At 35.4% G+C, this 13,515-nt stretch overlaps 1 protein-coding gene across 1 annotated transcript in view; it reads right to left on the minus strand.

Annotated features, from left to right (window-relative positions):
* The window catches only part of LOC136032556 (kynureninase-like), a 55,027-nt gene that overhangs the window by 12,864 nt on the left and 28,648 nt on the right, over nucleotides 1-13,515 (minus strand). The window contains exon 5 of the mRNA XM_065712826.1: nucleotides 3,528-3,702. Coding sequence (XP_065568898.1) covers nucleotides 3,528-3,702 — 175 coding nt within the window. The remainder of the gene's footprint in view (nucleotides 1-3,527; nucleotides 3,703-13,515) is intronic.

Consider the following 13,515-nt stretch of genomic DNA (forward strand, 5'->3'; position numbering starts at 1 on the left):
AGAACCGTAAACATCCCAAAGTACGCATGATTAAATTCCGAGAGGTGCTAGAAAATCCCCCCTCCTCCTCTCATTTCATGTTGTTATAATTCCCTTATAATTTTTAATACTTTCTGCACAATTCTCTAGTTTGTTCATTATTTTGAATCACCCTCCCTCGAATGAAATTCTTGCGTTTCAGCCTGCTCTGAAAAAGATTTTGGCTGTCACAACTTTTTGGCTGTCACAACTTTTTTGGCTGTCACACAAAATCAACTTGATTTGTCACACAAATGTTGAATGTAAAAATATAAACTTTATTCAATGAAAATAGAGAAGCAAATTACAATTTCTCAGCAAAAAAAAACAAACAAAAAACGGTTGTAATGGAAGAAAATGCAAGCTTGCCTTATTTGAAATGTCACACTTGTTGATTTGTCACACAAATCAACAAAGATTTTGGCTGTCACAACTTTTTTTTCCTGTATGTCGACTATACCAAAAATAAACGAATTCTTTGAAGGAAAAAATGGAGTTTGAAGTTACAGAGATGTTATAGATGTTACAGAGTTACAGAGATGTGACTAATAAGAACTGTTTTCTGTATGTTTTTATCAGCAGGGCACACACCAGACGAGGGATTCAAATGTTCACTAAACCTATCAGGAAGTAAGAACTGCGATAGTTGTTCTCCTTGGGGAACAAGATTTGTTCCAAATTCTTTGGGGGAATTAGAGCCTAACTTCATTACATGTTTTCAGAAAAATGGAATTGTAGATAAATTTTATTTTCAGTCAATTTGTTGTAACTGTCATGAATCTAAATACATTCCTTGTGAAAATTTTCAGCATTTTTTTTTAGATTTTTCTATTTTTATGGGAGATAAATTCTGAAAACACAAATCGGAGAATTTTGTTACAAAATTAAATTACTACAAAAATGCTGGTCTGTATTAAACAGAACATCTAACTCAGAACTTCTATTCCAAGGAATGTATTTTATTTTTGATATTAAACAAAAAAACAAGTTTTTTTAAATGAAAGTAAGGAGCGACATTAAAACTTAAAAACGAACAGAAATTACTCCATATTTGAAAGGGGCTTTTCCTCCTCAACGTCCCGCTCTTTACGCTAAAGTTTGACTCTTTTTCTTAACTCTACATTTTAAAACAGTAAAAAACGTTAGCGTAAAGAGCCGGGTGTTGAGGATGAAAAGCCCCTTTCAAATACGGAGTAATTTCTGTTCGTTTCAAGTTTTAATGTCGCTCCTTACTTTCATTTAAAAAAACTTTTTTTTGTTTAATTTCTGGACGTTTTTGAATTAATGCATGGTTTAATCTTGGCTCTCCGCGCATAAATAATTAAAACGAAATTTGCATACTAACTTTTTGGGGCTAAATGGCTTTTCATAGTTTTAATCGGAATATTTTGAGAAAAAAGGAGCGATGAAGGAGGCCTAGTTGCCCTCCAATTTTTTGATTACTTAAAAAGGCAACTATAACTTATAACTTTTTACGAACGTTTTCATGAGTAAAAAATATACGTAACTTACGAATTAAATTACGTCGATAACTTCTATATTCGTGTGTTTTTATTGCATATACGAGGGGGCTCACCCCTCGTCGATACCTCGCTCTTTACATTAAAGCTTAAATTTTGTCCCAATTCCTTAAGAATGACCCCGGAATCACAAAGGTCGTAGAATAAATAGTTGAAATTACTAAAATTACTTTAGCGTAAAGAGCGAGGTATTACGAGGAGGTAAACCCTTCACATGCTTAATAATTTCTGTTCGTTTTAAGTTTTAATGCTGCTTTTCACTTTCAGTAAAAAAACTTTTCATATTTATTTTTTCATTGTTTTTTTAAATAATGCTAGAAAATCCTGCGCCCCCTCCATTGAAAATCTCTTCCTCCATGATAAGTTTCTCCATGGAGAGATCCTCCCCGGTAACCCTTCCCCCTCAAATATCCTCCCAAACTAAAAAATCCCCCTGAAAACGTTTGTGCACTTCCCAGTAACCACTACTATATGTAAACACAGGTCAAAGTTTGTAACTCGCAGCCCCTCCCATGGGGACTGCGGGGGAGTAAGTCGTCCCCAAAGACATAGTTATTGGGTTTTTCGACTATGTTAAATAAAATGGCTATCTCAGAATTTTGATCCGGTGACTTTGGGGAAAAAATGAGCGTGGGAGGGGGCCTAGGTGCCCTCCAATTTTTGGTCACTTAAAAGGGCACTAGAACTTTAAATTTCCGTTAGAATGAGCCCTTTCGTGACATTCTAGGACCACTGAGTCAATGCGATCACCCCTGGGAAAAAAAGCAACAAAAAAACAAAAACAAATAAACACGCCTCCGTGATTTGTCCTACATTAAATGGCAAAAAATGCGAAATTCCACATTTTTGTAGATAGGGGCTTGAAACTTCTACAATAAGGTTCTCTGATACGCTGAATTTGATGGTGTGATTTTCGTATGATCGTATGACTTTTAGGGGGTGTTTCCCCCAATTTTATAAAAAGAGGCAAATTTTCTCAGGCTCGTAACTTTTCATAGGTAAGACTAATCTTGATGAAACTTATATATTTAAAATCAGCATTAAAATGTAATTCTTTTGATGTAACTATTGGCATCCAAATTCCATTTTTTAGAGCTTCGGTTACTATTGAGCCTGGTCGCTCCTTACTACAGTTCGTTACCACGAACTGTTTGATAAAAGAGAAAATTCTGAATCATACTTAGAATCGTCACTATTCAGACTTGATGATAGTTCAAAATATTGTTTTTTTTTTTTAATTCAAATAAACTGCCTGCCTACCTGTGTTGGCATAATCTACGCTGCGATCTATTTTGATTTGATACAGTTTTTCAGTTACTTACAGTGGAGAAGGAAACAAAGCTTAAAGGATCACTGAATATATTTTGGGTCTTTATATAGCAGAAAACCTAACGAACAAATTAATTTTCAAATGGGATAAATCCATTAATTTTGACAGTAAAAAAAAAAAAAAAAAAGATACAAAAGTCCAGATATTTCGATCACATATACAGCGACCGTCATCTGTAGAGCCCGGGCTCTGTATTACCGAGCAGAGATTAATTGCCTATTCGAACATGCAGTACGATATCATGTATCGATTTCTATGTATGTATTATTAGCGTGAAGTATTATACTAGAAGTATTACGCTAATACTACACGCTAATACACGCTAATACTAGAAGTATTAGCGTGAATGGCTGGGGAGTAAAATCAAAATCGGAACATCATATCGTAATTTTATGATGTTTATTACGTTTTTAGCTTATCATGTAAAACTGTATTGTTGCTACTTTGATTTTATCATATCGTTGAATGTGTCCTCAAACACTTTTAAAATGATGCTACCGAAGGGAAAAAAATAATCATCAAACAGCTTCAAAACTTGCAATAAACCCCGTGATGAAACCCCGTTTGGTTTGAGTAAGCCTTAAAGTATGGTTTAGAATATATGATAAAAGTCTTCTTTACCATAAATTTAGGGCAAAATTAAAACATGTAGCAATTACCTGTGTAATACTGAACTCCTGAGAGCATGAGCAGTGCTACAGAATCCCCTTCTTCTTCAAGAACTCGCAGAATATCTTCTGTTCTAATTATTTCCTCTCCTTTTCTTGGTTTACATGTGATGAGCCCATCATTTGGATTTACGTTGTGTAGTTTCATTTGTGATACAACTGCATACTAATACAAAAGATATGGTATGAAATAACTTTCAACTTTAAGTCATTCTGTAAACTGAATAGCTCATGAGAGGTGAGCGCAGTAACGCGGTAACAGTAGCTTACTTTTCTCTTATTTCTAAAGAGTAAAATAAAAAAAACAAGTTTTTTTAAATGAAAGTAAGGAGCGACATTAAAACTTAAAACGAACAGAAATTACTCCGTATATGAAAGGGGCTTTTCTTCCTCAACGCCCTGCTCTTTACCCTAAAGTTTGACTCTTTCTCTTAACTCTACATTTTAAAACAGTAAACAACTTTAGCGTAAAGAGCGGGGCGTTGAGAAGGAAAAGCCCCTTTCATATACGGAGTAATTTCTGTTCGTTTTAAGTTTTAATGTCGCTCCTTACTTTCATTTAAAAAAACTTGTTTTTTTATTTAATTTCTGAACGTTTTTGAATCAATGCATGTTTTGATTTTGGCTCTCCGCAGAGGAATAATTAAAACGAAATTTGTATATTTATTTTTTTTTGGCTAAATGGCTTTCTCATAATGTTGATCGAATGATTTTGAGAAAAAAAGAGCAGGGGAGGAAGCCTAGTTGCCCTCCGATTTTCGGTTAATTAAAAAGGCAACTAGAACTTTTAATTTTTTACGAATCTTTTTATAAGTAAAAGATATACGTAACTTATAAATTAACTTACGTAAAGAACTTTTGTATTCTCATGTTATTATTACATATATGAGGGGGGTTCGCCCCCTCGTTAGTACCTTGCTCTTTACACTAAAGCTTAAATTTGACCCCTGAATCACAAAAGCCGCAGAATAAATAGTTGAAATTACTAAAAATACTTTAGCATAAAGAGCGAGGTATTAGGAGGAGGTGAGCCCCTCATATGGGTAATAATTTCTGTTCGTTTTAAGTTTTAATGCTGCTGCTTACTTCCAGCTGAAAAAAAAAAATTTTCATATTTATTTTTTCATTGTTTTTTTTTTAAGTAGTGCTAGTAAATCCTGCGCTCCCTTCATGGAAATGTTTTTTCCCCATGACAAATTCCTCGATGGAAAGTCCCCCAGCATATCCCCCTCTTCTCAACCCCTGCCTCCAACCAAAAAACCCTCCTAAAAACGCCTGTACACTTCCCAATAACCATTACTATATGTAAGCACTGGTCAAAGTTTTGAACTTGTAACCCCTCCCTCGGGGACTGTGGGGGAGTAAGTCGTCCCCAAAGACATAGTTATAAGGTTTTTCGACTACGAAAAACCTCGAGTAATGACCAGGGAGCAGATAAGGTTTTATGTAAGGGGTGGTCGTATAAACTTCAAAGGTGGCTCATTTTAATGCAAAGTGAAAGTTCTAGTTACTTTTTTAAGAGTCATAAAAAGTTATCGACGGGCATATACACCCCTCCCACCCTCTAGACCTTCTTTTCCTCAGATATTTCCCATCAAAACTTTGAGATAGCCATTTTGTTTCAAACAGTCCAATGATCGGAGGACAAAGACTTCGGGGTTAACAACCCCCCCCCCTCCAAACAACCTATGCACTTATAAACCGGGGACCTATAAGGTTTCTATGGAAAAGGTGGTCGTGTAAACTTCGGAGGGGACTCAAGTGTCTAGAAACTGAATGTTGTAATTCCCTTCTTAAGAATTAAAAGTGAACCAATGGCAACTAGCCTCCCGCCACCAGCCCTAAGGCAATAAGGCTTCAATATTTATTCCCCAGAGGCACTTCATATGGAAGTGATGGTCATATAAACTGCAGAAGGGACTCGTTCGATCAGAAATTGGAAGTTATAATGCCCTTTTTAAGAGTCAATAGTGATCGGAAGACAAATAACCCCATTTTTTTCCCCAAAATGCTCCAGATAAAATCTTAAAAATAGCTGAAAGATTTGATAAAAAAATTCCGGGTCAACACAATCCCAGGGGAAGGAACCAGGGGCAGATGTTGTAAGTTATGCCCTTCGGGGTATATAGAATTCTTATAGAAGGTCTGCTTGTATAAACTTTAGGGGGCTCATTTGATGGGAAATTGAAAGTTCAAGTTCACTTTTTAAGAGTAAAAATAGATCGGAGGTCAACTAGCCCTCTCCCACTCCCTTTTCTCCCCAAACAAATTAGATAATCATTTTGAGATAGCCAGTTTACTGAAAATAATCTAAACATCAGATAAAAAAAATTCTGGGGTTGACTGAACCCCCCAGAGCCCAGTGGCAAGTGTTTTTAGTTATGCCCCGGGGACACATAAGGCTTCTATGTAAGGGGAGGTCGTATAAACTTTAGAGGTGGCTTATTTGATTGGAGATTGAAAGTTCGAGTTAACCTTTTAAGGGTCAAGAGTGATCAATTGGCATTTACCCCCCTTCACACACACACACACACACCTTCTTTTCCTTAAATACATCAGATAACAAAAATTTCGTGGTCAACATACCCCCTCCCCCTGAACCCCAGCGAACAAAGGGTTGTAACTTGTACCCCAAGGCATATAAGATTTTTACGGAAGAGGTGGTCGTATAAATAGAGGGGACTAAAATGATGAGAATTTCAGAGTTTGAGCTCCCTTTTTAAGAGTCAAAAGTGGTCGGACGATAACTAGCCCTCCCCCATCCACCCTCTTTTCCCCAAATATGTCCTATCGAATGTTTGAGATTGTCATTCTGTCCAAAATTGACAAAAGATTATATAATAAAACTTTGGGGTTTACGCAACCCCCAGAACCGGGTGGCAAGTGTTGTAGGCTATGCCCCGGGGGCATATAAGGTTTCTTATGGAAGGAATGATCGTATGAACTTCGGATGGTGGTCATTATATTGGAAATTGAAAGTTCTAGTTCCCTTTGAATAGTCAAAAATGACCAGAGAGTAACTAGCCCCCCTGCCCTCTTTACCCCAAAGTCATCCGATCGACTTTTCGAGATAGCCATTTTGTTACAACAAGTCAAAAGATCATATAACAAAAACTCCAGGGTCAACACAACCTTCAGAGCCCAGGGGCTAGTGTAGAACGCTATACCCTGCTGGCACATAAGATTCTTATGCTAGGTTTTGAAAGTAGTTCAAATATCAGATAAACTCGAACCCCCCCCCCCCTCACCCCACCCAAAAAACTTATGAACGATATTTTATTCCAAAACTTATGGGAGCTGATCCCTTGCCATCTCTGCATGACCCGACCCCCTCCACCCATAAAAACTTTTTAACGATACTTTATTTCAAAAATATGGCAACTCGCCCCTGGCCCTCCATGGCCCAGCCTCCCTCCCAAAAAACTTATTAACAATATTTTATTCCAAAACTTATCAGAGCTGGCCTTAGTTCAATACTGACACATTTCTTTAACCGATACCCCTCCCTCCCCCCAAAAATATCAATGATAAATCATGGGAGCTAACCACTAACCCTCCCTCCGTAGCTCAACCCCTCACCCACCTAAAAAAAAAAACTATTAACGATAATTTATTCGAAAAATCATGCGAATTCAGTCTAGTTTTATTAGCTGTTTCCAGTATGTTCAAAACACCTATATTCTTCACTAAAAACAAGATTTTGACTACTGCCCGTTTCCCTAACGGTAAAAGCATAAGGCCTACTGTATATTTTGTGTTAAACTAAAACGAATCATATTACAAATATTTTCTTTTGTACTTATTACAACATTGAACATAAAAAGAAAATTGTAGTGAAACCAGACTATGATTTACAAATAGGCCCACTAGGCCCTGCAGCTTTCACTGTTCCCGAAGTTTTGGGGATTTCTCCAAAAATCTTGCAAAAACGGAGCGGCGAAAACACTTGGGCCCAGAAGTGTAAAAGCTTTAAATCCGTCCCTGAATGAAACAAAATCTTGAGCTTATATCAAATATTGAGTTTAATTTTGTTAGTTCTTGGCACTTGTAATTTATTTTGGAATAAAATATTACTTTGAAATAAGGAATTTTGAAAACTTAAAACTTTGGAAATCAAACAGAAATAAATTTAAAAAAAAATTCCGAAAAACAAGTTGTTTAAAGAAAAATAAAGGCTATATTAAAAAAAAAATGCAAAAAAGAGTTTTGGTTTTGCCTCCTTCTCTCACTGTGAAAGTCTAAAACTTACTGCGTCATTGGCGCTTTAATTAAAACTATATGTGTCTTGAACAGTCTGGGAAAGTACAAACGAAATCAAGCATAATGTTTGATATATAATGCTATTAATTGTTGAAAGATCATCACGAAAATATAACAGTTCAAAATGGGGATGAAACCTATTAATCGACAGTGAAACAAATAGAATTTAGACTGAATATTACGGACACATATACAGTGTTCATCATCATCAGTAAAAGTTTTACTGTTTTAAGTTTTTTAAGTTTTACTGTTTGTTCAGCAGTAAAAGTTTACTGTAGTTTTACTACTGATAATGGACACTGTATATGTGTTCAAAATATTCAGTTAAAATTTTATATTTGTTTCACTGTCGATTAAAAGGTTTCATCTCCATTTTGAACTGTTATATTTTCGTCATGGAAAGGCAGTGTGGTCTTCGAAGTTATCTATAAAAGATCATCAGTTCGAGATTCTATTTCACTGTAGTTTTATTTTCATTTTCAATACTATAATAACTTGAAAAGATAATATTTGCAATATAATTCATTTTCAGGGAAGCACGAATGACGCAGTAGACTTTACAGTTTGGAAGGGGGCAGGATTCGAACTCTTGTTTGTAGTGAAGCTATATTTGTTTTGAACAGTCTTGGAAAGAACTATTAAAATAGGACTGAACTATTTGATATATAATGATACTAATTACTGAAAGTTCGTCCGTTCAAAAATCTAATTTTATTGTAATTTTTATGTTTATTTTCAATATTGTAATAAGTAAAAAAAATATTTGTAATATACTCCACTTTCGGTAAAGCGTCAATGACGCAGTAGGTCTTAGACTTTGATACTGAGAGAAGGAGGCAAAATCCAAACTCTTGTTTGCTGTGATTTTTACTTGTTTCAAGCTTGATTTGCGTATTCAATCCAAGTCTCTCTCGTTCAAGATTTATTTATTCATGTATAATAGTAGCCTACCTATTGCATGTTTGTTTGCTATGGTTGTTTATGTAATTTCTGCTTGTTTGGGTTTCATTTTTTTTTTAATAGTAAATAAATCTAACGGTTATAGTCGTTTTGTTATTTTGAAATATTATTTTTATTAAAAACATAGAGGGCCATATAAATAAGCAAATTAAATCCAAAGTTTTTATTTTTCCCGTATCTTTATCACCATTCCTTTAAAAAAAATTAGCCCGAATTTAATTATTTTAATGTTTAGAAAAACTATAGGTGTCAGTCTTGATCAAATTAAAAAAACAAGTTTTTTCAACAGAAAGTAAGGAGCAACGCCAAAGCTTAAAACTAAAATAAACTATTCCACACATGAGCAGGGTTGCCCCCTACTCAGTACCTCGCTCGTCAGGCTGAAGTATTTTGGAACTTTTAAAAAGGCTTCTTATTTTGATAAAAAGGACCTTGTGTTTCTGGAGTTGTTCTTAATGAATGGAAAAAATGTCAAAATTTAGCGTAAAGAGCGAGGTATTGAGAACATCTCCACCTGTTAAATTTATTCGGCAAAAAAGGTAAGACAATAAACAAGAATGTCGTATAGGACTTCTGACAAATTCACCTCGTGTAAAATTTCCCCAGGAAAGCTCACCCCCCCCCCTAAACTTCCCTCCTCAGGGATAAATTTCACCGTAAAAATCCACCCAAGCAAAACCTTCCCCCTCCCCAAATGTCTGTATACTTCTCAACAACGAATACTATAAATAAACAAGGGGTAAATTTTGGAACTCACTGCCCTTTCCCATGGGGCTATAGGGGTCATGTTATCCCCAAGGCCCAGTTATAGGACTTTCCAATATGCCAAACAAAATGGCTATCTCAAAATTTTGATCGGTTCATTTTGGAAAAAGGGGGCGTGGGATGACAGATATCTTCCATCCAATCTTTTTAGTCACTTAATTTGAGTAATGGAACTTTTAATTTCATGTCAAATGAGCCCTTGCCCGATTTTCTAAAATTAATGGTTCTTTTGGCCAGAAAATACAAAAATCCATATTTTTTATATAGCAGCTTGAAACCTTTACCGTAGGGTTTTTCGATATGGTGAATCTGATAGTGTGATTTTCATTAAGGTCAATTGACGTTTTGTTGGCATTACGCTACTTTTTCAAAAGAGGTGTTACGCCTGTTTTTGAAAATTCGGCCAATTTTTTCAGGTTTGTAATTTTTGATGGGTAATGTTAAACTTAATGAACTTAATATATTTGGAATCAGCATAAATATTCAATTCTTTTGATGTAACTATTGTTATTGAAGCTTTGTTTTTTTAGAGTTTTGGTTACTATTGAGCCACCTCACTCCTTTCTTACATTTTATTACCAGGAACTGTTTGATAACGGTAGAAATCAGTGACCTATTCCAAAAACTTTCAGATTTGAACACAAATTTTTAATTTTTGCTTAATAATGAAGAGTTATTTCAAGATAGCACGAATGTTGATGATATTAAACAAATGGCCTCAAACTTAGAAATTATTGTGATGATTGAGATATCGTTCATTTATTCCATGAACTCCAAGATATGAATAAAATAGTTCAATTCTGATACATTTCTTTAACCCATTAACGCCTAAAACCAGTTACCGGTAAAATTTTGCAATGCTTGCTTTATTGCAGTGAAATATGGTTTTAACTAAAAGATTAAATAAAAAAAACAAGTTTTTTTATGTGAAAGTAAGGAGCGACATTAAAACTTAAAACGAACAGAAATAACTTCATATATGAAAGGGGCTGCTTCCTCATCAACGACCCGCTCTTTACGCTAAAGTTTGACTTTCTCTCAACTCTACTTTTTAAAACAGTAAAAAACTTTAGCATAAAGAGCGGAACGTTGATGAGGAAGCAGCCTCTTTCATATACGAAGTTATTTCTGTTCGTTTTAAGTTTTAATGTCACTCCTTACTTTCAGCTAATTTTTTTTTTTTTTATTAATTTCTGAACGTTTTTGAATCAATGCATGTTTTGATGTTGGCTCTTCGCAGAGGAATAATTAAAACGAAATTTGCATTTTTTTTTTTTTTTTTTTTGCTAAATGGCTTTCTCATAGTTTTGATCGAATGATTTTGAGAAAAAAAGGAGTGGGGGAGGAAGCTTAGTTGCCCTCCGATTTTTTGGTTACTTAAAAAGGCAACTAGAACTTTTAATTTCTTACGAATGTTTTTATTAGTTAAAAATATACGTAACTTATAAATGAGCTTACGTAACGAACTTTTGTATTCTCATGTTCTTATTACATATATGAGGGGGTTCACCCCCTCATCGGTAGATCGCTCTTTACACTAAAGCTTAAATTTAATCGCTATTCATTAAGAATGACCCCTGAATCACAAAAGCCGTAGAATAAATAGTCGAAACTACTAAAAATACTTTAGTGTAAAGAGCGGAGTATTAGGAGGAGGTGAGCCTCTCATATATGTAATAATTTCTGTTCGTTTTGAGTTTTAATGCTGCTCCTTACTTTTTTTTAATAATGCTAGAAAATCCTGCGCTCCCTTCATGGACATTTTCTTCCCCCATGACAAATTCCTTGATGGAAAGTTCCCCCAAAATATCCCCCTCTTCTCTAACCCTCCCCCCCCCAAAAAAATCCCCTTGAAAACGTCTGTACACTTCCCAATAACCATTAATATATGTAAGCACTGGTCAAAGTTTGTAACTTGTAGCCCCTCCCACGGGGACTGTGGGGGAGTAAGTGGTCCCCAAAGACATAGTTATAAGGTTTTTCGACTACGCTGAATAAAATGGCTATCTCAGAATTTTGATCCGTTGACTTTGCGAAAATAATTGGCGTGGGAGGGGGCCTAGGTGCTCCCCAATTTTTTTGGTCACTTAAAAAGGGCACTAGAACTTTTCATTTCCGTTAGAATGAGCCCTCTCGCAACATTCTAGGACCACTGGGTCGATACGATCACCTCTAGGAAAAAAAAAAGAAAACACGCATCCATGATCTGCCTTCTGGCAAAAAATTCTATTGACTCTTAGGGGGTGTTTCCCCCTATTTTCTAAAATAAGGCAAATTTTCCCAGGCTAGTAACTTTTGATGGGTAAGACTAAACTTTATGAAACTTATATATTTAAAATCAACATTAAAATGCGATTCTTTTGATGTAGCTATTGGTATCGAAATTCCATTTTTTAGAGTTTTGCTTACTATTGAGCCGAGTCGCTCCTTGCTACAGTTCGTTACCACGAACTGTTTGATTTGTGGTGTCAAAGATTTTTCACACCAGCGGTGTAACAATGGCACTTTGTTCCCATATGGCAACGTTGGGCGTAGCTGTTATTCTTGAAACTGAAGGACATGTATGGATACATATCTTTTGTCAAAAATATTTATTTTGAATCAGCATAAACATTCAATTCTTTTGATGAATCTATTTTTACAAAAAATCTGTTTTTTTTAGAGTTTTGGTTACTATTGGGCCAAGTCACTCCTTTCTTACAGTGTATTACCAGGGCCTGTTTCATAATGATAGAAACAAGTGACCTGTTCAAAAGACTTTCAGATTTGAACAAAAATTATTGGTTTTTGCTCAATAATGAAGAGTTATTTCTAGATGGCACGAATGTTGATGATATCAAAGCGAATTCCCTCAAACTTAAAAATTATTGTGATGATTGAGATCTCGTTCGTTTATTCCTTGAACTCCAAGATATGAATAAAATAGTTCAATACTGACACATTTCTTAACCCATTAACGCCCAAGACCAGTTACCGGTAAAATTTTGCAATACTTGCTTTATTGCAGTGAAATATGGTTTTAATTTAAAGATTTGTGGTGTCAAAGTTTTTTTTTCACACCAGCGGCGTAACCATGGTGCTATGTTCCCATGTGGGAATGTTGGGCTTGGATGTTGTTCTTGGAACTGAAGGATATGTATGGATATATATCTTTTGTCATGATAATAAAAGTTAGCATAAAAGATAAACAAAAGTAATGAAGGGAATTGCTCGTAACACCGTTGTAAGTGAAACTCGACAGTCTCTGCACTCTAGCCATGTGTATTTTTTCTTTTTTTTAGATATTTAAGATTGATCCTACTTCTCTGCTGTCTCAATTAAAGGAGTAGCTGATTTCTTAGGATATATCTACGAAAGTTCTGAGCTCTCACCATGACATGGACGGTAGGTCTCAACTTATTGAATGAAGGCAGGTTTTCCCTTGTGAAGTAGCTCTATAGAGCCGTAGTTTGTTACTATGCAAGCAGCTGCGCTATCTTTCTACTTTACAGCCAAAATCATTCGATGTGACCTGTAGTCATAGTAACCGCATTCCTTCTTTGCAATAACTTCATCTTCTTCTTCGAGACAATATCACTCCAAAAGATTTTCTTGTAAAGTGACTGTGGTACGATATCCTTCCGAGAGAAGCTGTCTGAGAAGATTTTGGGCTTGTGATGAAATTATTAAAGAAGAATCCGTGATGGACTGCTTTTTTAACAACCGACAATTGGTTTTTGACCACCTGTCACAAACCTACGGGTACTGCTAACTGTTGCTCACTCTTACCACTGGGCAGAATGATTTTCTAGGGATATCTAAGAGAAAAACTAGCACCTATGCTTTGTATACGAACAAATTCTTTTTCCTTGAATAGACATTTTGCAGCTGTGACGACCAACAGATCGCTATCGTTTGCTCGTCCACAGAAAAATCACAGAAAATTACAGAAATTTAGAGTTTACGACATCAACAAGTGGCCTTGCTTTAGCCATTTTGTGGCTTTACTGAAGCT

Source organism: Artemia franciscana, chromosome 11 (genome assembly GCF_032884065.1).
Source record: "Artemia franciscana chromosome 11, ASM3288406v1, whole genome shotgun sequence".
NCBI lineage: Eukaryota > Metazoa > Arthropoda > Branchiopoda > Anostraca > Artemiidae > Artemia > Artemia franciscana.